This window comes from Saccopteryx bilineata, chromosome 11 (genome assembly GCF_036850765.1).
Source record: "Saccopteryx bilineata isolate mSacBil1 chromosome 11, mSacBil1_pri_phased_curated, whole genome shotgun sequence".
NCBI lineage: Eukaryota > Metazoa > Chordata > Mammalia > Chiroptera > Emballonuridae > Saccopteryx > Saccopteryx bilineata.
This window is the reverse complement of record NC_089500.1, coordinates 76,631,856-76,656,618: the sequence shown is the minus strand read 5'-3', so window position 1 is coordinate 76,656,618 and position 24,763 is coordinate 76,631,856. Positions and strand designations below refer to the sequence as shown.

The following is a 24,763-nucleotide window of genomic DNA, read 5'->3' as shown; positions in this document are numbered from 1 at the left end:
CCTAGCATCGTCTGTGTAACAGTGAATGAGTGGAGTCATTTTAATAACACGGTGTAAAATCTCTATATTTTCATCTACATCAACGGTATGTAGATCCTTTTAATATGCTTTGCATTTATAAATCATTTTCCCCAAGCACTTTATACATACTTTGACACTCTGACAGTTGTTACATGCCTACTGTGTGTGTTGGGGGTGGGGGGGGGGAATAGAAATGGTGAGCAAACATTGTGGGAGACACACGTGACACATTTTTAAAGATTACACCGACACACCGCGGTTACTCCGCTCCAGGCACCGTTCTAAGCATTGTATATGATTTATATCATTTAAGACTCACAAAGCCTATCAAGGTAGGTTGTACTACTGTCCTGAAAGAGGGTGAGTGTTTGCTGTCAGTCTTCCAGCAAGCTAAGTTCGAGAGTGGCTTCTCCTGTGACTGAAGACTGATTCCCGGTTCCCAGTGTCACATCTTGGTTACTTTGTTTCAGGTAATCGAGAATGAGCTCCGGGCTCACTTTCAGACCATCTCGCTTCCGGTGCCATGAAAGTCCAGCCACTGTTCAGTTCATCGCACGTGGAGTAGCTCGTTGTGAGTGCATGTCAACAGACTTCTGCGACCTTATTGCTTCACCATCCTGTGTGGTTTTAAAAGAAAAGGAAGAAACGGAGGATATGGTTTCAAAGTGAAGAGAGGGCTTATGAAACAGACCATCATGTTGTTGGCACTCACCCACCAGAAAGGTGTCAGCATAGCTTACAGAGAATATTTCTCAGTGTGACTTCTGATAGTGTATATATACATAAATACCTAACTCTCAAAATGGCAACCTATTCCATGAGAGTTTTCTTTTTTATATATAACACAGATGGGGGGGAAAAACAACTAGAAAACAAAGAGAACAGGGAGGAGATATGGGACACAGGATACCTGGAGGCGGACTCTAAGTGTCAGAGCTTCGAGAGTGACGGGAGTGTCCCGGGGGCCAAGCCTCCACTTAGCAGAGAAGATAGCTGTGCAGGCCTTCTTGCGCTCAGCTGGAGCACTGCCCGACCCGCAGAGGATGACCACCCCGATCAGAAGTGTCACACGGGAGAAAGTGCAATGCCAACCACACACTAAGGGTCAGAACTCTCTCGTGTATGCCTGGGCCCACATCGGGTCTCCGTCAATCCCGAAGGTTCTGTGGGGCAGGAAGACCTGCTGAGTCCCAACATCCCAGGCATCTTTCCTCTCCATCACCCCCCCCCACACCCCGTGAGGGCATGTCCTGAAGGGGACAGGGCTGCCCTGATTTCTGGCTCAGAAAGGAGCTATCTCAACGGTGGTCCAGCTGCCCAGGAGTCCCCAAGGCTCTCTGAAGCGTGGTATCATCAGGCGTGTCCCACACGACTTACTCCCTCTGGTTTCTGAAATGTGGATAGTCCCTCACTATGGATGCTGTTCCTAATGCAGGTTTTCCCTTGAGAGCACAAGCTGTCGTTACCTTTTAAATTTTATTTTAAAATCGCCAAGAAACAATAAGCCTTGGGAAGGAGAGAGGAACGTCAAAATATATAGATCCTGGAGCTACCCTCAAGGAACATAGCATGACTTACCAAGTCAGTTCACGGGCTAAATATTGAATCGTTCTGAATTCAGTGTATATTTTCATATATTTTACTTGAAAAGTGCCATTGTTATCAAATTTAAGCCATATCTTTTTTTTTTTTTTGTATTTTTCTGAAGCTAGAATCCGGGAGAGACAGTCAGACAGACTCTCGCATGCGCCCGACCGGGATCCACCCGGCACGCCCACCAGGGGGCGACGCTCTGCCCACCAGGGGGCGATGCTCTGCCCCTCCAGGGCGTCACTCTGCCGGGACCAGAGCCACTCTAGCGCCTGGGGCAGAAGCCAAGGAGCCATCCCCAGCGCCGGGGCCATCTTTGCTCCAATGGAGCCTCGGCTGCGGGAGGGGAAGAGAGAGACAGAGAGGAAGGAGAGGGGGAGGGGTGGAGAAGCAGATGGGTGCTTCTCCTGTGTGCCCTGGCTGGGAATCGAACCCGGGACTTCCACACGCCAGGCCGACGCTCCACCACTGAGCCAACCGGCCAGGGCCTAAGCCACATCTTTTTAACGGAATGCCTCATGAATTTGCGTGTCATCCTTGTATAGGGGGCATGCTAGTCCCTGTATCATTTCAATTTTAGTGTATGTGCTGCTGAAATGAGCACAAGCCTCATATATTGTTTAAATGCAATTTTACAATTTCTATGTAACTTCTTTCCAGTAAAACATTAAAAAAGAAAAGTTTATCAATGTTTTACTATGTAAGCGAAGAAGCAATCATTTTCCTTGACAGGATGTGTAACCTATGTTCATGGAATAAACTCTCTCCAGTGCTGATTAATTCAATTTAACCTTAAAGTTTTGCTGACGCTTCGCTCTGCTGCATTCACAATATACAAACCCCTTATCACTGCGTAAGCAGGAAAATGATTCCTACAGCCACTGTAAATGGAGAACAGGGCTTTTTTTAAACCCTCGGCAATTAAAATAGATTGGCCTTTGTAGTTATAGCCTTGACCTTTCCTCGGCGTTTACTTGATCGGCAGTGAAATACGTCAGTCAAGTGTCCTGCTAAATTAGGTTGAGTTGGTCACAGAACGGAGAGCTGACATAGCAGGTATCCGTCGTAGATGATACTACCTCGTCTGATTTTATTTTCACACAACGCACTATGTGATGCTCTGTAAAATAAAAACCTGCTTCGAGGGACCAGTCAGTCCCTTTATTGTCAATGCTGGCTCTGTGTGACTATTCAGCCATCTGTCCTTAGGCGGGCTATCACCTTGACGCTTCAGAACTGAATAATGCATGAGTCTATATCGCTTTGAAATAAGACAGCAAGTAATAATGGCGGGGTGAATAAGAGTGCAGCCCTCCCTTGATATCAAAATTTAAATATTTTAATTCAACAATACCGAGTCAAATGACACAACTGCTCCCTTTTGCACTATTTTCAGAATAGGTTCCTGTTTATACTTCCTAGAAAATTAACTACATGAAAGTTACTGACTTGATGCGCTCTCTCTCTCTCTCTCTCTCTCTCTCTCTCTCTCGGAAAGGAGAGGCAGAGAGGGCAAGGGACATACTGTTGTTCTCTGATTATCTCCCTAGATGTTTTATGAAGAGCTTGCTGTACAACAGGCAACAATCCCCAGTTCTAGGTGCTGGGGATTAAGGGCAAAGAATATCTTCTTTCCCCTCACGGAGCTTGCTGTCTGGTGGGAAAGACAGACCTATAACGGTTACTGTCAGCATATCTTACGCATTCTTCCTTTTTGAAAGCTTTGTTGTGAGAGATTTATTTGTTTTCCACCATTCTGAGCTGGGCAAAATGCTGGCAGAATCAGCTATCAAAACAACTCCTATTTGTAACTGAGAAAATTTAAAACCCTAACCTTAATAAATAATAAGAAGAGTGCTACTTTTGAAAAGACAATGAATGTAACGAGATTGGCGCCATGCTAGCCATGGGATCATGGGCTTGTCATAGTGCCATGAAATGTATCTCATTCAAGCCCCTTAGCCTCTCCTGTGGAATTTCAAAGAGCAAAAGGAAATGCGTAGTCTACTAAAGAAATAAAAGATCATGTCAATTGATGTAGAAAAATGGCATTTGACAAAATTCAACCCTCTTTCATGAAAAAAGAAAATCACTCATCAAACTAGGAACAGAAGTATACTTCAACCAATAAAAGCCACATACAAAAAAATGCATAGCAAACATCGTAGTAAAAAAAAAATGGTGAAAGACTAAAAGCTTTTCCTCTAAGATCAAGAACAAGGGAAGGGTTCCACTTTCAACACTTTTTTTTATTTTTATTTTTAATGGGGTGACATCAGTAAATCAAGATACATATATTCAAAGGTAATATGTCCAGGTTATCTTAAAGTTCAATTATGTTGCATACCCATCACCCAAAGTCAGATTGTCCTGTCACCCTCTATCTAGTTCTCTTTGTGCCCCTCCCCCTCCCCCTTCCCTCTCCCTCTCCCCCCTCCCCCCGTAACCACCACACTCTTGTCAATGTCTCTTGGTCTCAGTTTTATGTCCCATCTACGTATGGAAAAATGCAGTTCCTGGTTTTTTCTGATTTACTTATTTCACTCCGTATAATGTTGTCAAGATCCCACCATTTTGCTATAAATGATCCGATGTCATCATTTCTTATGGCTGAGTAGTATTCCATAGTGTATATGTGCCACATCTTCTTTATCCAATCATCTATTGATGGGCTTTTTGGTTGTTTCCATGTCCTGGACACTGTGAACAATGCTGCAATGAACATGGGGCTGCATGTGTCTTTACAAGTCAATGTTTCTGAGTTTTTGGGGTATATACCCAGTAGAGGGATTGCTGGGTCATAAGGTAGTTCTATTTTCAGTTTTTTGAGGAACCACCATACTTTCTTCCATAATGGTTGTACTACTTTACATTCCCACCAACAGCAGATGAGGGTTCCTTTTTCTCCACAACCTCTCCAACATTTGCTATTACCTGTCTTGTTAATAATAGCTAGTCTAACAGGTGTGAGGTGATATCTCATTGCAGTTTTGATTTGCATTTCTCTAATAACTAAAGAAGATGAGCATCTTTTCATATATCTGTTGGCCATTTGTATCTCTTCCTGGGAGAAGTGTCTGTTCATGTCCTCTTCCCATTTTTTTATTGGATTGTTTGTTTGTTTGTTGTTGAGTTTTATGAGTTCTTTGTATATTTTGGATATTAGGCCCTTATCTGAGCAGGTGTTTAAAAATATCATTTCCCAATTAGTTGGCTGTCTGTTTATCTTGTTATCAATTTCTCTTGCTGAACAAAAACTTCTTAGTCTGATGTAGTCCCATTCATTAATTTTTGCTTTCACTTCTCTTGCCTGTGGTGTCAAATTCATAAAATGCTCTTTAAAACCCAGGTCCATGAGTTTGGTACCTATGTCTTCTTCTATGTACTTTATTGTTTCAGGTCTTATGTTTAGATCTTTGATCCATTTTGAGTTAATTTTAGTACAGGGGGACAAACTGTAGTCCAGCTTCATTCTTTTGCATGTGGCTTTCCAGTTTTCCCAGCACCATTTGTTGAAGAGGCTTTCTTTTCTCCATTGAGTGTTGTTGGCCCCTTTATCAAAAATTATTTGACTATATATATGTGGTTTTATTTCTGGACTTTCTATTCTGTTCCATTGGTCTGAGTGTCTATTTTTCTGCCAATACCATGTTGTTTTGATTGTCGTGGCCCTATAATAGAGTTTGAAGTCAGGTATTGTAATGCCCCCAGCTTCATTCATTTTCTTTAGGATTGCTTTGGCTATTCGGGGCTTTTTATAGTTCCATATAAATCTGATTATTTTTTGCTCCATTTCCTTAAAAAATGTCATTGGAATTTTGATGGGAATTGCATTAAATTTGTATATAGCTTTGGGTAATATGGCCATCTTGATTATATTTATTCTACCTAACCAAGAACAAGGAATATTCTTCCATCTCATAATGTCTTTTTCGATTTCCCTTAACAATGGTTTATAGTTTTCATTGTATAAGTCCTTTACATTCTTTGTTATGTTTATTCCTAGGTATTTTATTTTTTTTGTTGCAATCGTGAAGGGGATTATTCTTTTGAGTTCATTCTCAAATGTTTCATTGTTGGCATATAGAAAGGCTATTGACTTCTGTATGTTAATTTTGTATCCTGCGACCTTACTGTATTGGCTTATTTTTTCTAGAAGTCTTTTTGTGGATTCTTTGGGGTTTTCGATGTATAGGATCATATCATCTGCAAAAAGTGATACCTTTACTTCTTCTTTTCCGATATGGATGCCTTTTATTTCTTTGTCTTGTCTGATTGCTGTGGCAAGAACCTCTAGTACCACATTAAATAAGAGTGGAGAGAGTGGACAACCCTGTCTTGTTCCTGATTTAAGGGGGAAAGCCTTCAGTTTTGTGCCATTTAGTATGATGTTAGCTGATGGTTTATCATATATGGCCTTTATCATGTTGAGATATTTTCCTTCTATACCCATTTTGTTGAGAGTCTTAAACATAAAATTGTGTTGTATTTTATCAAAAGCCTTTTCTGCATCTATTGATAATATCATGTGGTTCTTGTTCTTTGTTTTGTTGATATGGTGTATTACGTTAACCGTTTTACGTATGTTGAACCATCCTTGAGATTCTGGGATGAATCCCACTTGATCATGATGTATTATTTTTTTAATATGTTGTTGTATTCGATTTGCTAGTATTTTGTTTAGTATTTTAGCATCTGTATTCATTAGAGATATTGGTCTGTAGTTTTCTTTTTTTGTGCCATCCTTGCCTGGTTTTGGTATAAGGGTTATGTTTGCCTCATAAAATGTGTTTGGAAGTATTGCTTCTTCTTCAATTTTTTGGAAGACTCTCTGTAGAATAGGAACCAAGTCTTCTTTGAAGGTTTGATAAAATTCGCTGGTATAGCCGTCTGGGCCTGGACTTTTATTTTTGGGGAGGTTTTTAATGGTTTTTTCTATTTCTTCTCTACTAATAGGTCTGTTTAGGCTTTCTGCTTCTTCTTGACTCAGTCTAGGAAGGTTGTATTGTTCTAGGAATTTATCCATTTCTTCTAGGTTGTTGAATTTAGTGGCATAAAGTTTTTCATAGTATTCTACAATAATTCTTTGTATATCTACGATGTCCGTGGTGATTTCTCCTCTTTCATTTTGGATTTTGTTTATATGAGTTCTTTCTCTTTTTTCCTTGGTAAGTCTTGCCAAGGGTTTGTCAATTTTGTTGATTTTTTCAAAGAACCAGCTCCTTGTTTTATTAATTTTTTCTATAGTTTTTCTGTTCTCTATTTCATTTATTTCTGCTCTGATTTTTATTATCTCCTTTCTTCGCCTGGTTTTGGGTTGTCTTTGTTCTTCATTTTCTAGTTCCTTAAGGTGTGAAGTTAAGTGGTTCACTTGGGCTCTCTCTTGTTTGTTCATATATGCCTGAAGTGATATGAACTTCCCTCTTATCACTGCTTTTGCTGCATCCCATAGATTCTGATATGTCGTATTATCATTTTCATTTGTCTGTATATATCTTTTGATCTCTGCACTTATTTCTTCTTTGACCCATTCATTCTTTAAAAGTATGTTGTTTAGTTTCCACATTTTTGTGGGATTTTTTCCCTCTTTTTTGCTGTTGAATTCTAGTTTCAAGGCTTTATGATCAGAAAATATGCTTGGTACAACTTCAATTTTTCTGAATTTGCTGATGTTGTTTTTGTGGCCCAGCATATGGTCAATTCTTGAGAATGATCCATGTACACTGGAGAAAAATGTATACTCAGTCACTTTGGGATGAAATGTCCTGTAGATGTCTATCATATCCAGGTGCTCTAGTGTTTTGTTTAAGGCCACTATGTCTTTGTTGATTCTCTGTTTGGATGACCGATCTAGAGCCGTCAGCGGTGTATTGAGGTCTCCAAGTATGATTGTATTTTTGTCAGTTTTTGTTTTAAGGTCAATAAGTAGCTGTCTTATATATTTTGGTGCTCCTTGGTTTGGTGCATATATATTAAGAATTGTTATGTCTTCTTGATTCAGTGTCCCCTTAGCCATTATGAAATGGCCATTTTTGTCTCTGAGTACTTTTCCTGTCTTGTAGTCAGCATTATCCGATATGAGTATTGCTACACCTGCTTTTTTTTGGATGTTATTTGCTTGGAGTATTGTTTTCCAGCCTTTCACTTTGAATTTGTTTTTATCCTTGTTACTTAGATGAGTTTCTTGTAGGCAGCATACAGTTGGATTTTCTTTTTTGATCCATTCGGCTACTCTGTGCCTTTTTATTGGTGAGTTTAATCCGTTTACATTTAGTGTAATTATTGACACTTGTGAGTTCCTCATTGCCATTTTATAGATTGCTTTCTGTTAGTTTTGTGCCTTGTTTGATTCTTCTCTTTCGTTTTTCTATCTTTTGTTTTTATTTGGTTGTGTTCCATACATCTTTCCTCTATTGCTATCTTTTTTAAATCATGTGCTTCTGTGGTGGTTTTTTCAATGGTGGTTACCATTAAGTAATGAAAAGGGTTCCTACCCTGTTCATTGTAGTGCACTATTTTGTGAGTACTTTTGCCCTCCATCGCCCTTTGCTACTGTTAATCTTCATCCTCTCCCCCCCTTTCTTATTGTTGTCACAGTTTAAAGTTGGTTTTGTTATGTTCTTCTTGGAGCTTTTACTTGTGGCTTTGTTGTTGTTGTTTTTTTATTCTTTGTATCTGATTGGAGAACCCCCTTTAGTATTTCCTGGAGTGGGGGTTTTCTGGTGATAAATTCTCTCATCTTTTCTGTATCTGTGAATGTTTTTATTTCTCCTTCATATTTGAAGGTTAGCTTTGATGGGTATAGTATTCGTGGCTGAAAGTTCCTCTCTTTCAAGACTTTAAATATTGGGGTCCACTCTCTTCTAGCTTGTAGAGTTTCTGTTGAGAAATCTGATGATAATCTAATGGGCCTTCCTTTATATGTTGTATTCTTCTTTTCCCTGGCTGCCTTGAGAATTTTTTCTTTGCAGTTGGTTTGTGCCAATTTTATTATGATGTGCCTTGAAGTAGGTTTGTTGGGGTTAAGAAAACTTGGAGTTCTGTTTGCTTCTAGAATTTGAGGTTTTAGTTCTTTCCAGAGGCTTGGGAAGTTCTCATCTATTATTTGTTTGAGTATGTTCTCCATTCCATTTTCTCTCTCTTCTCCCTCTGATATACCTATTATTCTTATGTTATTCTTTTTGATGGAGTCAGATAATTCCTGTAGGGCTATTTCATTTTTTTTAATTTTTGAATCTCTTTCTTCTTCTCTTTGTTGAGCCTCAAGTTGCTTGTCTTCTATTTCGCTGATCCTCTCTTCTATCTGGCCTGTTCTATTAGCTAAGCTTGTTACCTCATTTTTCAGCTCATGAATTGAGTTTTTCATCTCTGTTTGATTTGTTTTTATAGTTTCAATTTCCTTGGAGATATACTCTTTGTGTTCATCGAGTTGTTTTCTGAGCTCCCTAAATTGCCTTTCTGTGTTTTCTTGTATATCTCTGAGTATTTTTAGAATTTCTATTTTAAATTCTCTGTCGTTTAACTCCAAGGTTTCCAATATCTTAAATTTTTTCTCCATAGATTTTTCCTCATCTCTCTGTGTTACCTCTCTATCTTTTGTATCCATGATATTCGATTTTCTCTTCTTTAATGGCATCTGAGGGTGATTTTCTTGATAGTATTAATGAGATTTTATAAGGAATAAAAGGATAAAAAAATAAAAATAAAAATAAAAAATTGCACGTTTTTTTAAAAAAATTAATCATTAAATAAAGAAAAATAAAATAAGATAAAAATTTGAGGGGGAAAATAGGGAATAATTCCTTCCCCTCCTTTTTTCCTCTCCTCTCCTCTCCCCTCTTTTTTGAGAAAATCTTGTGATGAACTGTGAATTATATTGTACTAAATAGAACAAACAATACCTGTAGTGGAGGGCCTGAATTGGGGAGAAGTAATATAGGGGTAAAGGAAAAAAAAAATACAAGAAAAAAATATTTATATATAAAAAAAGGGGGGAGCAGTATAGACCCACAAAAAGCAAATTAGGAAAAAATTTGGGTCAAGAATAAAATGTTTTGCTTTTAGGTGTTGGCTGACTCAGAGATATGATGAGAGGAATAAGAGGGAAACAGGAAAAAAGGGTGGAAAATTAAATTACTATTGTATTTAGTGGAACAAGAACTAGATAAAATGGAGAGCCAGGGATGGGAGCACTGCTAATGTGTTAAAAAGGTGAAGTAAAAACCCTCCAAAATGCCACAAACTTAAGTTTGAGTCCCAGATAAGATAATTTGTTCGTTATTGAAGTTTGAATGAGAGAAGACGTAAAGGAGAGAGGAAGAGACTAATATAGAGGGAGAAAAGAGAGAGAGAGAGAGAGAAAAGATGGAACCACTTAAAGAAGAAAAAAGAAAAAGGAGGAGAGAGAAAGAGAGAGTTAGGGGTTTTGGATTGCAACCCTCAAAGAGAGAAAGGAGGAGGAAAGAAAAGATAATGTGAGATGTAACACTTATGGGTAGTGTAGTTCAAAGAGAGGCGAGAGTAAGACTGAGAGAGAATTAAATGACCAAATTGGAGTAGAAAAAAAAATCAAGAATGAAGAAAAGAGACACAGACGAACAAATATAATAAGATGGGATAGGTTATAAAATCTGCAGATTATTCTTGATTTTGAGAGGTTGTCGTCTTGCTTTTTCTTTTCTGTCTTTCTGGTCGGTGACTTTGTACCCCGGGTTCTGCCCCTGTGGCACGCTCTGGAAGAGGTTTGCAGTTGATAATTCTCTATGGCAATGTCATGTATTGGGCTTCAGTCTCGCTGGCAGCCAAGGTTCATTAGTGTTTATAGGCTCCAACAGAGAGGATCTCTCACTGTGAGAGTGTTCCTGGAGCCTTTCTCCTAGTCTTTCCTTCCACAATTAGAAGCCTGATAATCCAGTTATGGGGTTGCTGCTGCCTCTGCCTGGATAGTAAGAGTCTCAAAGAGCTGGCAACTCCCCACTCTGTTCCCACTCAGCACAGGGCTCTGAGTAAGGCTCAGTCAGTCAGACCTGCCAGCATAATCAGGCGTGGCTTCCTCTCACTCAAAGATCTCTGGCTCTGCCCCTCTGTGGGATAACTCGAGTGCCCACTCCTGAGGCGTTCGGAGGAATCTCTAGCCAGACAGGTCACACTTCGAGTGAAATCCCTACCCACACGGAAAAGATCGAGCTTTGGAATTGGCTTTCGCTCTATCCTCGTGCGGCTTTCCCAAGGGGCTAGGGCTGCCTGAGATTCCGCTCCTGGCCCGCTCACAGACCTGCTCCTCTGTGGGAAAAACACGGGCGCCCACCTCTGAGGAGTTCGGAGGAATCTCCTGTTCACTCTTCCTGCGTGCGCACTGACCAGATTTTGAGGCTCAGGCGTCCGGGACGCCTCTCACTCCAAGAAAGCCCTCTGCCCACACGGAAAAGTTACTGGGTTGGAATTGGCTTTCGCTCTGTCCCCGTGCGGCTTTCCCAGGGCGCTGGGGCTTCCGCTCCTGGCCCGCTCACGGGCCTCTGATTCTGCTCCTCTGAGGGAAAACACGAGCACCCACCCCTGAGGAGTTCGGAGGAATCTCCTGCCCACTTTGCGTGCGTGCGCACTGACCAGATTATGAGGTTCACACGGGACGCCTCTCGCTCCGCGAAAGCCCTCCTCCCGCACAGAAAAGTTCCGCCGTTGGAGTTGGCTCCAGCTCCCTCCCCGTGCCCGGTCCCCTCAGGGCGCTGGGGCTCCTAGGAGATGCTGCTTTTTGCCCACACAGAGGCCTCTGACTTTGCTTCTCTGTGGGTTAGCACGGGCGGCGCCCACCCCTGAAGTGTTCGTAGGAATCTTTTGCCCACTAACCACGCCAACCAGGAGATGCGGAAAATGGCTGCCCCACTTGTCTTTCTTTGTCTGGGTTTGGCGCGCGTGTGTTAGCTTGAATTGCCCAGGTTTTTCCACGGCTTGGATCTCCGTGCCACAGCCTGATTTGGCTGTACCGCAGCCTGGAACTATTCACTCCCTACGCCCGCCTTAGTTTCTATATTCTCAGTTCTCAGTGAAAGCCATCCTGTTTGGATTAGAGAGGAAGGCGGAGCATTTCTTACTCCTTATTTCCCCCGAAGTTTGACCATATATTTAGCCAATCTTTCGCTTGATCCTACCTTCGGGTGTGTTGTGAAGCATCTGAAGACTCCAAGGATAGGTTTTTCTGTTTCTGGTTGAAGTACTTGTTGAGTTTATGGGGAGATTTTCGGTATCGCTTCCTACCGCGCCATCACTGTGATGTCATTCTCCTCAACACTTTTATTAAGTCCTAGCCAGAACATTTAGAGAGAGGGGTTGGGGGAGGAGAATCCCAATGAAAAAGGAAGAAGTGAATTATCTCTATTCACACATGATATAATCCTATAGTAAAAAAAAAAACAACCTAAAGATTCCACCAAAAAAACACTGTTAAAACTAGTAAATTCAACAAGATACAAAGTCAAATAACCAAAACAAGTTGCATTTCTATATAACAATAAATAATCTTAAAAGAAAATTACACAACACTTTCATTCATAACACCACCACAAAGAATAAATTAGGGGGCTCTGGCCGGTTGACTCAGCGGTAGAGCATCGGCCTGGCATGTGGAAGTCCCAGGTTAGATTCCCGGCCAGGGCACACAGGAGAAGCGCCCATCTGCTTCTCCACCCTTCCCCCTCTCCTTTCTCTCTCTCTCTTCCCCTCCCTCAGCCAAGGCTCCATGGAGCAAAGTTGGCCCGGGCAATGAGGATGGCTCCATGGCCTCCGCCTCAGGTGCTAGAATGGCCCGGGTTGCAATGGAGCAATGCCTCAGATGGGCAGAGATGCGCCGGGTGGATCCCAGTCAGGCACATGTGGGAGTCTGTTTGCCTCCCCACTTTTCACTTCAGAAAAATATAAAAAATAAAAATAAAATAAAAAGAATAAATTAGGGATTTATTTAACCAAAGAGATAAAAGACTTGTAGAATGAAACACTGCTAAAAGAAATGAAAGAAAACATAAATAAATGGTAAGATATCCCATATTCATAGATTAGAAAGCTTATAATTGTTTAATGTCAATACCACCCAAAGCGATCTACAGATGTAATAAAAAATACCTATCAAAATCCCAATGACTACTTTTACAGAAATAAAAAAATACATCCTGAAATTTATATGGAATGTCAAGGGACCCCAAATATTTCAAACAATCTTGAAAAAGGAGCCTGACCTGTGGTGGCGCAGTGGATAAAGCATCGACCTGGAAATGCTGAGGTCGCTGGTTCGAAACCCTGGGCTTGCCTGGTCAAGGCACATATGGGAGTTGATGCTTCCAGCTCCTCCCCCTTCTCTCTCTCTGTCTCTCCTCTCTAAAATGAATAAATAAAAATAAAAAAATAAAAAAAAAAATTAAAAAAAAAAGAAAGAAATGTGCCATCTTATACAACCACTGCATAAGATGCACCCAGTTTAAAAAAAAAAAAGAAAAAGGAGAACAAAATTAACTCACAATTCCTGACTTCAAAACTTACTACAATGTTCATGATATTGAAGTTGGCAATGATTTTTTGGATATGACACAAAAAGCACAGGAAATAAAAGAAAAATAGACAATTTAAACTTCATGAACATTTAAAGCTCTTGTGCCTCAAAGGGCACTATCAACAGAGTGAAAAGGCAACCCATCAAATGGGAGAAAATATTTGTGAATTCATATACCTGATAAGGGATAGATCGCCAGACTACATAGAGAACTGAATGATAAAAGAAACCAAACAACTTGATTCAAAAACTTGGAAAAGGACTTGAATAGAGACAATTCTCCAAAGAAAATATATGAATGATCAATAAGAACATGAAAAGATATTTAATATCACTAATCATTAAGGAAATGAAGATAAAACCACGATGAGGTGCACCTCACACCCATTAGAATGCTACTAAAGGCCCTGGCCGGTTGGCTCAGCGGTAGAGCGTCGGCCTGGCATGCGGGGGACCAGGGTTCGATTCCCGGCCAGGGCACATAGGAGAAGCGCCCATTTGCTTCTCCACCCCCCCCCTTCCTCTCTGTCTCTCTCTTCCCCTCCCGCAGCCAAGGCTCCATTGGAGCAAAGATGGCCCGGGCGCTGGGGATGGCTCCTTGGCCTCTGCCCCAGGCGCTAGAGTGGCTCTGGTTGCGGCAGAGTGACGCCCTGGAGGGGCAGAGCATCGCCCCCTGGTGGGCAGAGCAACGCCCCTGGTGGGCGTGCCGGGTGGATCCCAGTCGGGCGCATGCGGGAGTCTGTCTGACTATCTCTCCCCGTTTCCAGCTTCAGAAAAAAAAAAAAAAAAAAAAAAAAGAATGCTACTAAAAACAACAACACCCCAGATGAAGTTCAGTGTTGGTGAGGATGTGGAGAAATCTGAGCTCTCGTGCCCTGTCGATGAGAATGCATAATAGAGTGGTACAGCTGTTATGGAAAACAGTATTCAAAATAGAAAGACCACCTGATCCAACCATTCTATTTCTCAGTATATACGGAAGAAAGCAGGGGCTAGAAGAGATATTTGCACACTCACATTCACAACAGCATTTTTCACAGTAGCTAAAACATAGAAACAACTCAAGTGTCCATATTGTAATGCAGTGGTCCCCAACCCCCGGGGCCACGGACCGGTACCGGTCTGTGGGCCATTTGGTACCGGTCCACAGAGAAAGAATAAATAACTTACATTATTTCCGTTTTATTTATATTTAAGTCTGAAAGACGTTTTATTTTTTAAAAATGACCAGATTCCCTCTGTTACATCCGTCTAAGACTCACTCTTGACGCTTGTCTCGGTCACGTGATACATTTATCCATCCCACCCTAAAGGCCTGTCCATGAAAATATTTTCTGACATTAAACCGGTCCGTGGCCCAAAAAAAGGTTGGGGACCACTGTTGTAATGGATAAGCAAAATGTGGTATATAGACAGATACAATGCAACATTCATCAGCCGTGAGGCAAGAGGAAATCCTGCCATGTGCAACGTCCTGAGTGGGCCTGGAGGGCACCCAGACCCACGGAGGGCGGGCAGGGCAGGGGCAGATGTCCTGAAGGAGCTGTCCTGAGATGACTGAGTCTGAGATTAGCCAGAATATCCCAGGAAACAATAAAACAAACTCTGGTGACCCAGCCACAGATGAAGTGAGCAACATCTAACTTCCATTTATGAAACCTCTCTTGATTATCAGTGCCCCAAATTCAGGGTTGACAGAACAAAATCTCAGAGAATGGAATTGAAATCACATTCCTCCACTTGCTTGCCATGTGACCTTAGCAAGTTGCTTCAAAGGCCTCAGTTTCTTTACCATTAAAGTGGAGGTAGTCATCGTGTTGTTTTGGGAATTGAGTTAGTACGTGCAACGGGCTCAGGACAGTGTCTGCCACTTCCTAGATGTTCACTGAATATTAACTGTTATTAATTATTTATAGGGCACACTAATTTTCAAAATAGGTCATACATTTTAGTTTTATATATCCTTAAAAGATAAATGTCAAGAAGCTTAGGAATTAGAACCCAGAAGAGGTTAAATGACTTGTGTTTTTTTTGTTGTTTTATTTTATTTTATTTTATTTTATTTTTGTATTTTTCTGAAGCTGGAAACGGGGAGAGACAGTCAGACAGACTCCCGCATGCACCCGACCGGGATCCACCCGGCACGCCCACCAAGAGCAATGCTCTGCCCACCAGGGGGCGATGCTCTGCCCCTCCGGGGCGTCGCTCTGCCGTGACCAGAGCCACTCTAGCGCCTGGGGCAGAGGCCAAGGAGCCATCCCCAGCGCCCGGGCCATCTTTGCTCCAATGGAGCCTTGGCTGCGGGAGGGGAAGAGAGAGACAGAGAGGAAGGAGGGGGGGTGGAGAAGCAAATGGGCGCTTCTCCTATGTGCCCTGGCCGGGAATCGAACCCTGGTCCCCCGCATGCCAGGCCGACGCTCTACCGCTGAGCCAACCGGCCAGGGCCTAAATGACTTGTATAATGCCTGAAGAAGAATGTGTTTCCCTGTTTTCTGAACAGAGCTTCCTCAAACCAACCCCTGGCTTCTCTACTTTGACTCACTCTCTTCCTGGGCAGTGGAGAGACTTACCTGAATGCTACATGTGGAAGAATCACTGGGTGAGCTTGGCTCGCTCTGTCCTTCTTCGTTTGGGGAGTAGACATGCCATGAATGAGGCTTTGCCAGCCTTTCTGTGGCTGGAGGGGAAGGTGGCCCGTTCTGGCGTTCATTTTCAGCAAGCTCACTTGGCTAACAGACCTACGGCTGTCATCTCCAGCTAGACTTTGGGGGGGAGGTCAAGTTTGTTTGCTTCATTTCTGTGTGCCCGTGGTTGATTCACCGCCCACTTTCAGACAGAAAACTGTGAGATGTTCCTGAAACATCTCTCAATGTGGTCAAGCGTGTTACATAATCAGATCCATTTTTCTCTTGGATACGTTCTTCTTAGAACCTTTCATTCTCCGGCTCCAAATTGTATTGCTTTGATAACAATGAAAATAAAAAATAAAGCACCATGCAAATGTGGCAGAGACTTCTAGCTGTCCACTAAAATCTCTTCTCTCTTTCCTTAATAACAAAACCTGAGTTTTTGTTAGTTTTATTGCTGCCTAGATAAAGGGTGTTTGTGTGGACCTGTGACCAAGTTCTGGTGAATAAGATACATACAAGTGGATATGTTGTGTGGTATTTCCTGGAATTCTTAAAGGGAGGAGGTGCACCCTTCTTTTCTTCTTCCTCTACCCTACTGCCCAAACTTGGATATGGTAGCCGGAGTCCTGGCAGCCTCTTGTACTGGATGAGGTCCAGATAACACGAGGGAGAGAGCTGTGAGCTAGAGCGAGCCTGGCTTCCTGGAGACTTTATGGAGCTGCCACCCTAGCTTTGAATTGCTAAGCTGTAGGCTTACACGTGAGAGAGAAACAACCTCATCTTTTGTTTAAGCCTCTGCTGTTTTGTTATGTCATGCGCAACTGCAGTAGCCCTGCCAAACAGACAAAATCGGCTCCAAGCCCTCCTTCCCTGGTCTCTTCTCCCCAACCGGACAGCCAGCTCTAAACCCTTCCACAGGAAACACTGGAGCCAAGATTTTAACAGGGGGTTAAATTTACAGTATGTGCAAGGGTAAAATGATTGAGTTTTAAATTTGGGCCCAAAGAACTTTAAAAAGATCTATCCTAAGAACAGGGGAAAGATCACCACTACAAAGACCTCTCAAGTTTCTTCCTACCACGCTCTTCAAGCATTGCATACACTTTTGTTTGTTTCTTTGTTTTTTAGCTAACATGTTATATCAGTGCTTAGGAATTTTTAAATTACTTTTCCTATGAGAGCTCTAAGTGTCCAAGATTTGTTTTCTGCTTTTAGATAAATTCACTAACAAATATTTCTTGCACACCCACTGACCTTTACTCTGTTCTTGGGTTCTGTGCTTCCTCCGTTTTCTCTAATTTAGGCTGAAATCTTGGGCTCTGACTTTGCTGTCTGGATTCTCCTTTCCACTCTCTCTTCACAGAGGAAGAGGCATTCTTGAATGTATCTTTTGCGTTTGCCATGCCCCGAGATTCCTCTGCATCCGATCTGCGTGACTGCCAGCCTGCACCCGGCCGAGACAACTAGCTTATCCGCTTCTTCTTTTTCTGGGCTATCATTCATCAAAAGCCAGATCGATGCTAAATGCTGTAACAGACACATTATCTATACTTTCAATATCTCCCATTGACCCCTCCAGTGAGGTGTTCTCTCCATTTTGTGGATGAATCGACTGCTATTCGGAGAGATTTAAACTAATCTGAGGTTTGTTTGTCTTCAAAGCCCATTTTCTTTATGTTGTACTATCTCCCTTTTGAAAAACAGAAAAAAAAACCTCTCCCTGGTTCTCCACGGCTCCGTATCAGGTCCTCCCACTTCTCTGGCTTGAACTCAATCTCCCTTCCTTCTTCCCTTGTTTTCTTCACTGGCTCTCTCTGGATATTTCAAAAAGTGAAGAATAAACTGGTCAACTTAGATGGGATTTTGGAAACACAACTCCAAATTTTACTGGAAAAAAAAAAGGATTACTATCAGTATATAATAATCACCATAAAATAAAGTACATAGACAATATTGAAGATTATAAAAACTACATAAGGCAGCCCCATCCACTTCAGACCCTGATCACAGGATTGGGACTTAATTATACATAATGCCTCAAATAACTCCTTCCTTTCGGAAAACATACACGCACGCACACAAACCTGAGGGAAGCCCCTTCTTTTTTTTTTTTTTTTTTTCATTTTTTTTTTTTTCATTTTTCTGAAGCTGGAAACAGGGAGAGACAGTCAGACAGACTCCCGCATGCGCCCGACCGGGATCCACCCGGCCCGCCCACCAGGGGCGGTGCTCTGCCCCCCAGGGGGCGATGCTCTGCCCATCCTGGGCGTCGCCATATTGCGACCAGAGCCATTCTAGCGCCTGAGGCAGAGGCCACAGAGCCATGCCCAGCGCCCGGGCCATCTCTGCTCCAATGGAGCCTTGGGAAGCCCCTTCTGACCACAGCCCTTCTCGCACTCCCCCAGTGCACTAATTCCAATGTTTTGGAAAACTCCAGAGTCAACTGCCAAGAAGCTGAGATTATCGCTCAGATGTTCCTCAAGGGTATTTTTCCCCCTGGAAATGCCAGCATTGAGATTATTGTGTATATATAGATCTCTGTCCTGCACAAGACAGACAGATGACAAGTGTGCACCAGAACGAAGGCCGCTGGGGCACCACTATAGCCCGAGACTGCAAACTCATTCCCGTTCCAGGAACTGCACAAATAGCACACAAGTGTCACTTTCTTTTAAAAAAAGAAAAAGAAAAAAAAAAACCACTATGTACCTGTAAAAATCAGTCCTAGAGGCACATCACATGAACCGTAATGTTTTCATTACTTAACATTCTTCACTTTTTTCCCCCTACAATATGAAATCCCCCAAACGAAGGTCATTTCAATGAAGACCATTTCAAAATCCCCCAAATGAAGGTCATTTCAAAATTCAAGCATTTTTGTAAGAATGATTTCCTACTAAAGGACAATGTATTTCATCAACCTGCTTCACTTCCTATTTCTAGCTGAAGTGTTGGGCAGCACAGGGGCAGTCTTGCTGGAGGACAGGCTAATTTGGGAGTCCCGGGGGAACAGTGATGGACAGGAGGGCAGCGAAGATGGGGCTGAGTGTGGAGGGGGGTACGGCAAGGAGGTCCCCGAAGACACAGGGCAGTGTGAACCGTGTTTCCCATGGTCAGGGTCCCACTCTGCTCCAATATGTGGACTCACACAAACATGTGCTTAGTGCCAGGCACCGTTCCGGGTCCTGGTTTAATTGAGTAGCAGGCCCTATTTTATTAACCCTGTTTTACAGATGGAAAAACCGAAGCACGAAGAGGTTGAGCATCTTCCGAACCTTCACAACTCCAGTGAGTGGCAGAGGCGGGATTCAAACCCGGGCACCGCCGCACCATCGCGAACACGAGTGTGAAGGGTCATACTGCAGACCCTGGAGGGCAGCGCTTTTAACCAGGACCCCCCCCAGGAAGAAGACACGACCATCAAAACACGAGTCACAGAAGCAGCAGTCTGGTGATAGAAGACACTCACCAGAGCAACGCATTCAGGTCTCTAATATTTTATTTTCCAAATTGCTGGTTGCAACTGAGAAGATGACTTTTTGTTCGTCTGTTTTACCACCTTCAGTGAATGAGTTGCTACTCACCATTTGGAAAGCACTACGTTAGAGACCAGGGCTACAAACGACACCTGCACTCAGAGGCGTGAGGGGTCACAGACGTGGACAGACATCCTCCCCCGGCTGCTGACAGCCCACGACCCTACTCCTGAGTTGCACCCTCCAATCCTGCCCCCGCTGTTTTCTTCCTCTGTCCGGCAGGGCAGTCTCTCGCGAGACTAGCGCGCGCGCGCGCGCTCGCGGCGCCTCCGGAAGTGGGCGAGAAAAGCGGTCCGCCCGCCACCCGAGGAGCGAGTACTAGGGGTCCGGGGGCAGTCGAGGGTCTCCGTGGGGACCAGCGCGAGAGGCGGAGCCCCGGAGAAGCTCTCAGCCACGCCCACAGCGCCGGGCCACGCCCACAGCGGTCTGGGCTTGGTTCCCCTGCGGTCGCCCCTCCCTTTGCCCTTCACGGCGCCCGGCCCTCCCTGTGCGGGGTCCTCGCTGCACCCCGGCAACCGGCCTTTCCCTGTCGCCTGTCTTCCAGTCCCCTCTCCCCGGCTCCCACTGCAGGGCGGCGGGTGCCGCAGTGTCCCAGGAGCCGCACGTATCACTTGCCGGGTGTAAGTGCGAGGCGCGCCGCCGGCCTCCGGGGGCCATGCCTTCTGTCTATCTATAGCTCCTTCTGCACATCCTATGTCCACCGCAGCTATTCCCGGAGCAGCAACTGCTTCCCTCGCTCCCTTCTCCCCATTGGTGGCTCCCGACCCGAATTTGGGAGCGGGGCGCTCTCCCACCTGTTGTCTTGGAGCGGACTGACCTCTTAGGGCAGAGGTGCCATTTGCAGCCTTCCCAGCGGGTTGGCCTGGGGGCTGGGACGTTCGGCCCCCACCCACCTGCTTTCCGAAAGCCATTGCTTTTTCTCTGAGCCTATTTTAGCTTTGGGGGGTTTCCTCCTCCCCCTCCTTCTCCTCCTTCTCCTTCTTCATTGTAAGAATCTATAGAACAGTATTTTAGGCTTAGGTCATATTGTGGTTCAGGTGTGGAAACAGCTACCCGTTTGCCTTCTCTGGCCTTTTATTTTTATTTTTTATAAGACTCACTCTTTCTCTTTCTGCTAAGAGTTAAAGCACATTTAGGAGCATGTAAGTGCGGCTGTCAGCCTGGGAGAATTGAAGACACGGTTATTGTCTGTATCTTGACCTGAGTGTGTGTGTGTGTATGTGTGTGTTTCAGGGGTCACTCATTCCATCGCGGAGTTCTTTTAATTCTGCCGGAAGCGTTCCAATCCTCTCGGATCCAAAATGGGACACAGTAAACAGATTAGAATTTTACTTCTGAACGAAATGGAAAAGCTGGAGAAGACCCTCTTCAGACTTGAGCAAGGTCAGTAGCAAGCTGTTACATTAGCTCAGTGTCTTGAAATTTTTTAATTCATTGTCACATTACATTTTTCAAAAACGTTAGCATGGGTGTAATTTCATCTTATAGCTTATTTTTAGCTCCCACTCTTTACTGGAATTTTGAATTAGTAAACTAGATCCCAGCCAAAAGTATACCACTATTTATGTTTATGAAAAGCCTCTCAAATGTGGAGAAGGTACAAGCTGAAAATACTTCTTTTTGCCAAATAAAAAGTGAAATAACTGATCAGATTTTATTGAGTTATATTTGAGCTGTGAATTTTTAAAAAAAATCAAGTTATATTTCTATAAGAATAATTCATTAGATGCTTTATTTCTTAGACTTTTTAATCTTCCAGTGTTGAAAAACATTTCACACTCATTTCTGTGCATGCAATTTGAGAAATAGAAGTTTTATGTGTGGAAAATAAAATGCGGCCCCCTTTTATTCGTGTACCAAATGGATTTTGTTACTGGTCAACATTTTAAAGAAAATTCCCGCCTCCCCTCCCCAATATCTTGAGTTAAATTTCTGAAGAAATTTGAGCCATCAAATGCGTTACTTCCGTGCCAAACCTTTATCTTCCAGCATGGGCAGGTAGGATCACTGAGCACTTACTCCGTTTTTGGCTTGCCTGACTCTGCACGTTTCTGGTTTTGACTTTTCTTCCCCTCCCCTCCTGATTACTCCTGTCAACTTGGGCATGTCCCTTGCTGTGCTGTCTTCCGCATTTCAATTAACTGTCTGTATCTGCAAGGGATCCTTTTTTTGTTGTTCTGTTCTCCTGCCCTCAAAGAACCAACCTTCTCATGGCCTCAACTGTTGCCTCCGGGATGAGGACTCCCTTTGCGACAAGGGCCGTGCGAGCTCTGGCTGCCTCTCGGAGGCTGGCGAGTCTAAGTGGCCAGAGCAGGAAACTAGAATTTTCTTGGCTTTGCCGCTCACGAATTGTTTGACAGTGGGCAAGTCACACTCGTTCTGAACAGTGGTTTCTTCATTTGTGAAATGAAAGTATTGATTTCTGCTCTTCTACCTGACTGGGAGTGGAGGCTCAAAATTGATAACATATGCCTGACCTGTGGTGGCGCAGTGGATAAAGGGTCGGCCTGGAATGCTGAGGTCACCGGTTTCAAACCCCGAGCTTGCTTGGTCAAGGCGCATATGGGAGTTGATGCTTCCTGCTCCTCCCCCCTTTTCTCTTTCTCTCTCTCTCTTCTCTAAAATGTATAAATAAAATCTTTTTTTAAAATTAATAATATATGAATTCCAATTCCCAAATAGATATGAGGTGTTGATGGATCACTATACCTATCTATTCTTGCCCTAGATTCTTGGCTTCATCCCAGGGTTAAGCTACAGAATAGCCTTAGGATAACTGGACGGGGATGTGCTTAACTCACATGTCCACAACCATCTCTTCCCCATTCTCACACCGTATTTATCTCCCAGGTTCCCTGTTGATTTTAGTGATGTTTCCATTTTCATAGTCTCCACAGCTAGAAACTTTGTAGTCTTCTTTGATGATTTCTTTAACTGGAATCTCTTATAAGTGCTATCATTTCTTTCCAAATGTCTTGACCTGCCTGTCGATGTCTCTTCCACGTGCCTGAATATGCGTGTTAGATTACTCTCCTTAGGCCATCCCTTCCCTTTTTATTAACTGGTGTCCATAAAGTCAAATTTAAACACCTCTCTCTGGCTTCCAAGATGTTCTGTAATGGGACCCGCCTTCCCTAGCCAAGATCCTATCTCATTGTTCCCCCGATTAGTGTCCTACATCTTTACTAGTTTCATTGTTAATCCTCTCCCCGGGAGCTTTTCTCATGCTTGTCCTTACACTTCCACTCTTAGATTCCTCTCCATCTGTTACATCCCTCTACTATCATTCTGTGGGTTGCCTGCCTCTCAACTTTTGGTTGGAATTCCATCTCCTCCTTGAAGTCTTACCCTAATTTTTTGGCACTGCTTTCTTTGACTTCACATTATACAAAGGATACAGGAGACTTCTGTGCTGAACAATGTAGCAATGACTAAAAGCTTGTTAGACACAATGTAGCAATGTCTGAAAGCTTGTTAGACTCAGAGTATCTGACTAGAGTTTAGGATCTGAGGATAGGGACAGTGTTAGAAAACCCAGTGAAATAGACAGAAGTTCATAAGTCCCTGCTCATTGATTGTTCAACCACCAGTTTAAGCTAGCAAAAAATTGTAAATTCAGCCAAGCTGTTTGAGGAGGGGACTAGGAAGGGTTTATAAACGAAGAATGACGTGGTTGACTCTAACTTTAGTTAAAACCAGTAAATTCGTCCAAATGATACAAACGGGAACATATTCAGGGTTTGTGTACAGGTATGATGTGATCATATTATTTTAAAAGATAATTGTAGAGTGGAAAATGGAGAGAGGGGTGGTGGGCATGAGAAGTCATTGAGAAGGCTATTTTAAAACCACGCCCAGTTAAAGAGAAGAGTTTCACTGCAGCAGAGTTGAAAAAGAAAGGACAGAGTATGAAACATTTTAAAATTCATAAGCCTTGGCGACCAATAAGATCTGGAAAAAAAAAAACTGGCAATTTTTGATTTCTTTATATTTAATTGGTCACCAAGCCTTCCTTTATTTTTCTTTCCTTTTTACTTTTTTTCCTAAAAAAAAGGATTCCTCCACATTTTTAAGGCTGGTATCTCTGTAGAGTCCTCTAATTGAGCAAGTACAAGACCAAATAATGATGTTTTCTAGCCAAATCGTAGCCTTTGCCTCTCTTTCCTGTCTCAGCAGTGGCGGAGTAATGAACAAAATCAGTATCCCCTCCCATCCTCTATATAGGTTGGTCACATTTTAGTCTTTACTTTCTGCAAAGAAACTATTTATAAAGGTTCCTTGGTTAGGAGCTCGAGACTGTTTAGCTGGAGTGGAGGGAACAAGATAGAAAACTTAGTTGACAGTAATAGTTTACCCGTCATCTGGCTACTTGTCCACAGAAGGGTGGTTACTCTGAGGAACAAGATAGTCACACCATGTACCGCTATGACCTAATTTTAGCATACCGTGCGATTAATTATGGGACCTGACATACTCCAGGCACTCTAATGTTTCATTTACTGTATATAAAAATTTTAGATTAAGGAGCTGGGGTTAGAGTCCGCAGAGTGGCTATGTACCTTTGAAGGGGTGCACTGACCTATCTATTGGAATATAGAAAGAAACTATAGGATTTGTCTTTCTTTTATTTTTCTTCCTTTCTCTCTCTACCCACCTACCTAGCTATATTTGTTTTTAAAAAAATTAATTCAATTTTGCCGATATATGAATTGACATTGATAATTTCCGTTTGTAGTTCAGGTGAGTTATACACAAAACGACGTGTTCTGGGGGCGGAAGAGAGGTTGTTAGCTGTAGAAGAGGCGAACCGTCACTCTGTCACTGGTTTGCCTGCAGTGTGTGGCCATGAGTTAATTATACTGTACCTAAGCCAGGTTAAGTAGAGACACTAGTTACATTATCTCCAGCGGTAGGGTCTTTTTGTAGCAAAGATAGAAAACTTTGTGTTGTGAAGGCTATGTGTTGTTTAATTTAGGGTGGTGTAACTGTAAATGCCACTTGACCGTGAGGGGTTGTCACCCTTAGAGAGGAGTTAGGAAGTGTTTGAACTTTGCTGTCTGAGATCTCTGCTTTTCAGGAATGACTTGTAGCTTTCTTTCTTTTCTTTTCTTTTTTTTTTAAGTGAGAGGAGGGAAAAAGAGAGACAGACTCCTGCATGCGCCCTGACCAGGGTCCACAAGGCGACACTTGTGTGGGACCGATGCTCTGCCCATCTGGGACCATGCTCACAACTGAGCTATTTATAGTGCCTGAGGTAGAGGCTCCACAGAACCATCTTCAGTACCTGGACCTACTGCACTCAAATCAATCAAGCCATGGCTGCGGGAGGGGAAGAGAGAGAGAGAGAGAAGGGGGGGAGGGGAAAAGGAGCAGATGGTTACTTCTCCAGTGTGCCCTGACCCAGAATCAAACCCAGGACTTCCATATGCCAGTCGACGCTCCACCCC

At 43.0% G+C, this 24,763-nt stretch overlaps 1 protein-coding gene, 1 long non-coding RNA gene and 1 other non-coding gene across 5 annotated transcripts in view; 1 reads left to right on the top strand and 2 right to left on the bottom strand.

Annotated features, from left to right (window-relative positions):
• Positions 1-2,111: 2,111 nt before the first annotated feature.
• Positions 2,112-2,215, bottom strand: LOC136315800 (U6 spliceosomal RNA). Its single transcript, XR_010727585.1, has one exon. It is a non-coding gene; the product is annotated as a U6 spliceosomal RNA (small nuclear RNA).
• Positions 2,216-11,600: 9,385 nt separating this feature from the next.
• Positions 11,601-19,498, bottom strand: LOC136315295 (uncharacterized). The gene is made up of 4 exons (XR_010727470.1): positions 19,365-19,498; positions 17,035-17,667; positions 15,721-16,110; positions 11,601-11,911 (listed from the first exon to the last, which is right to left on the bottom strand). It is a non-coding gene; the product is annotated as an uncharacterized lncRNA (long non-coding RNA).
• Positions 19,499-19,605: 107 nt separating this feature from the next.
• The window catches only part of AGL (amylo-alpha-1, 6-glucosidase, 4-alpha-glucanotransferase), a 58,490-nt gene continuing 53,332 nt past the window's right edge, over positions 19,606-24,763 (top strand). For 2 of the 3 annotated variants that reach the window (XM_066247571.1, XM_066247568.1), the window contains exons 1-2: positions 19,606-19,936; positions 20,550-20,699. In XM_066247571.1, the coding sequence (XP_066103668.1) occupies positions 20,618-20,699 (82 nt within the window). In that variant the 5' untranslated portion in view covers positions 19,606-19,936; positions 20,550-20,617. Of the gene's footprint in view, positions 19,937-20,192; positions 20,459-20,549; positions 20,700-24,763 lie in introns of those variants that run through there. The other variant, XM_066247569.1, reaches the window with a different exon arrangement.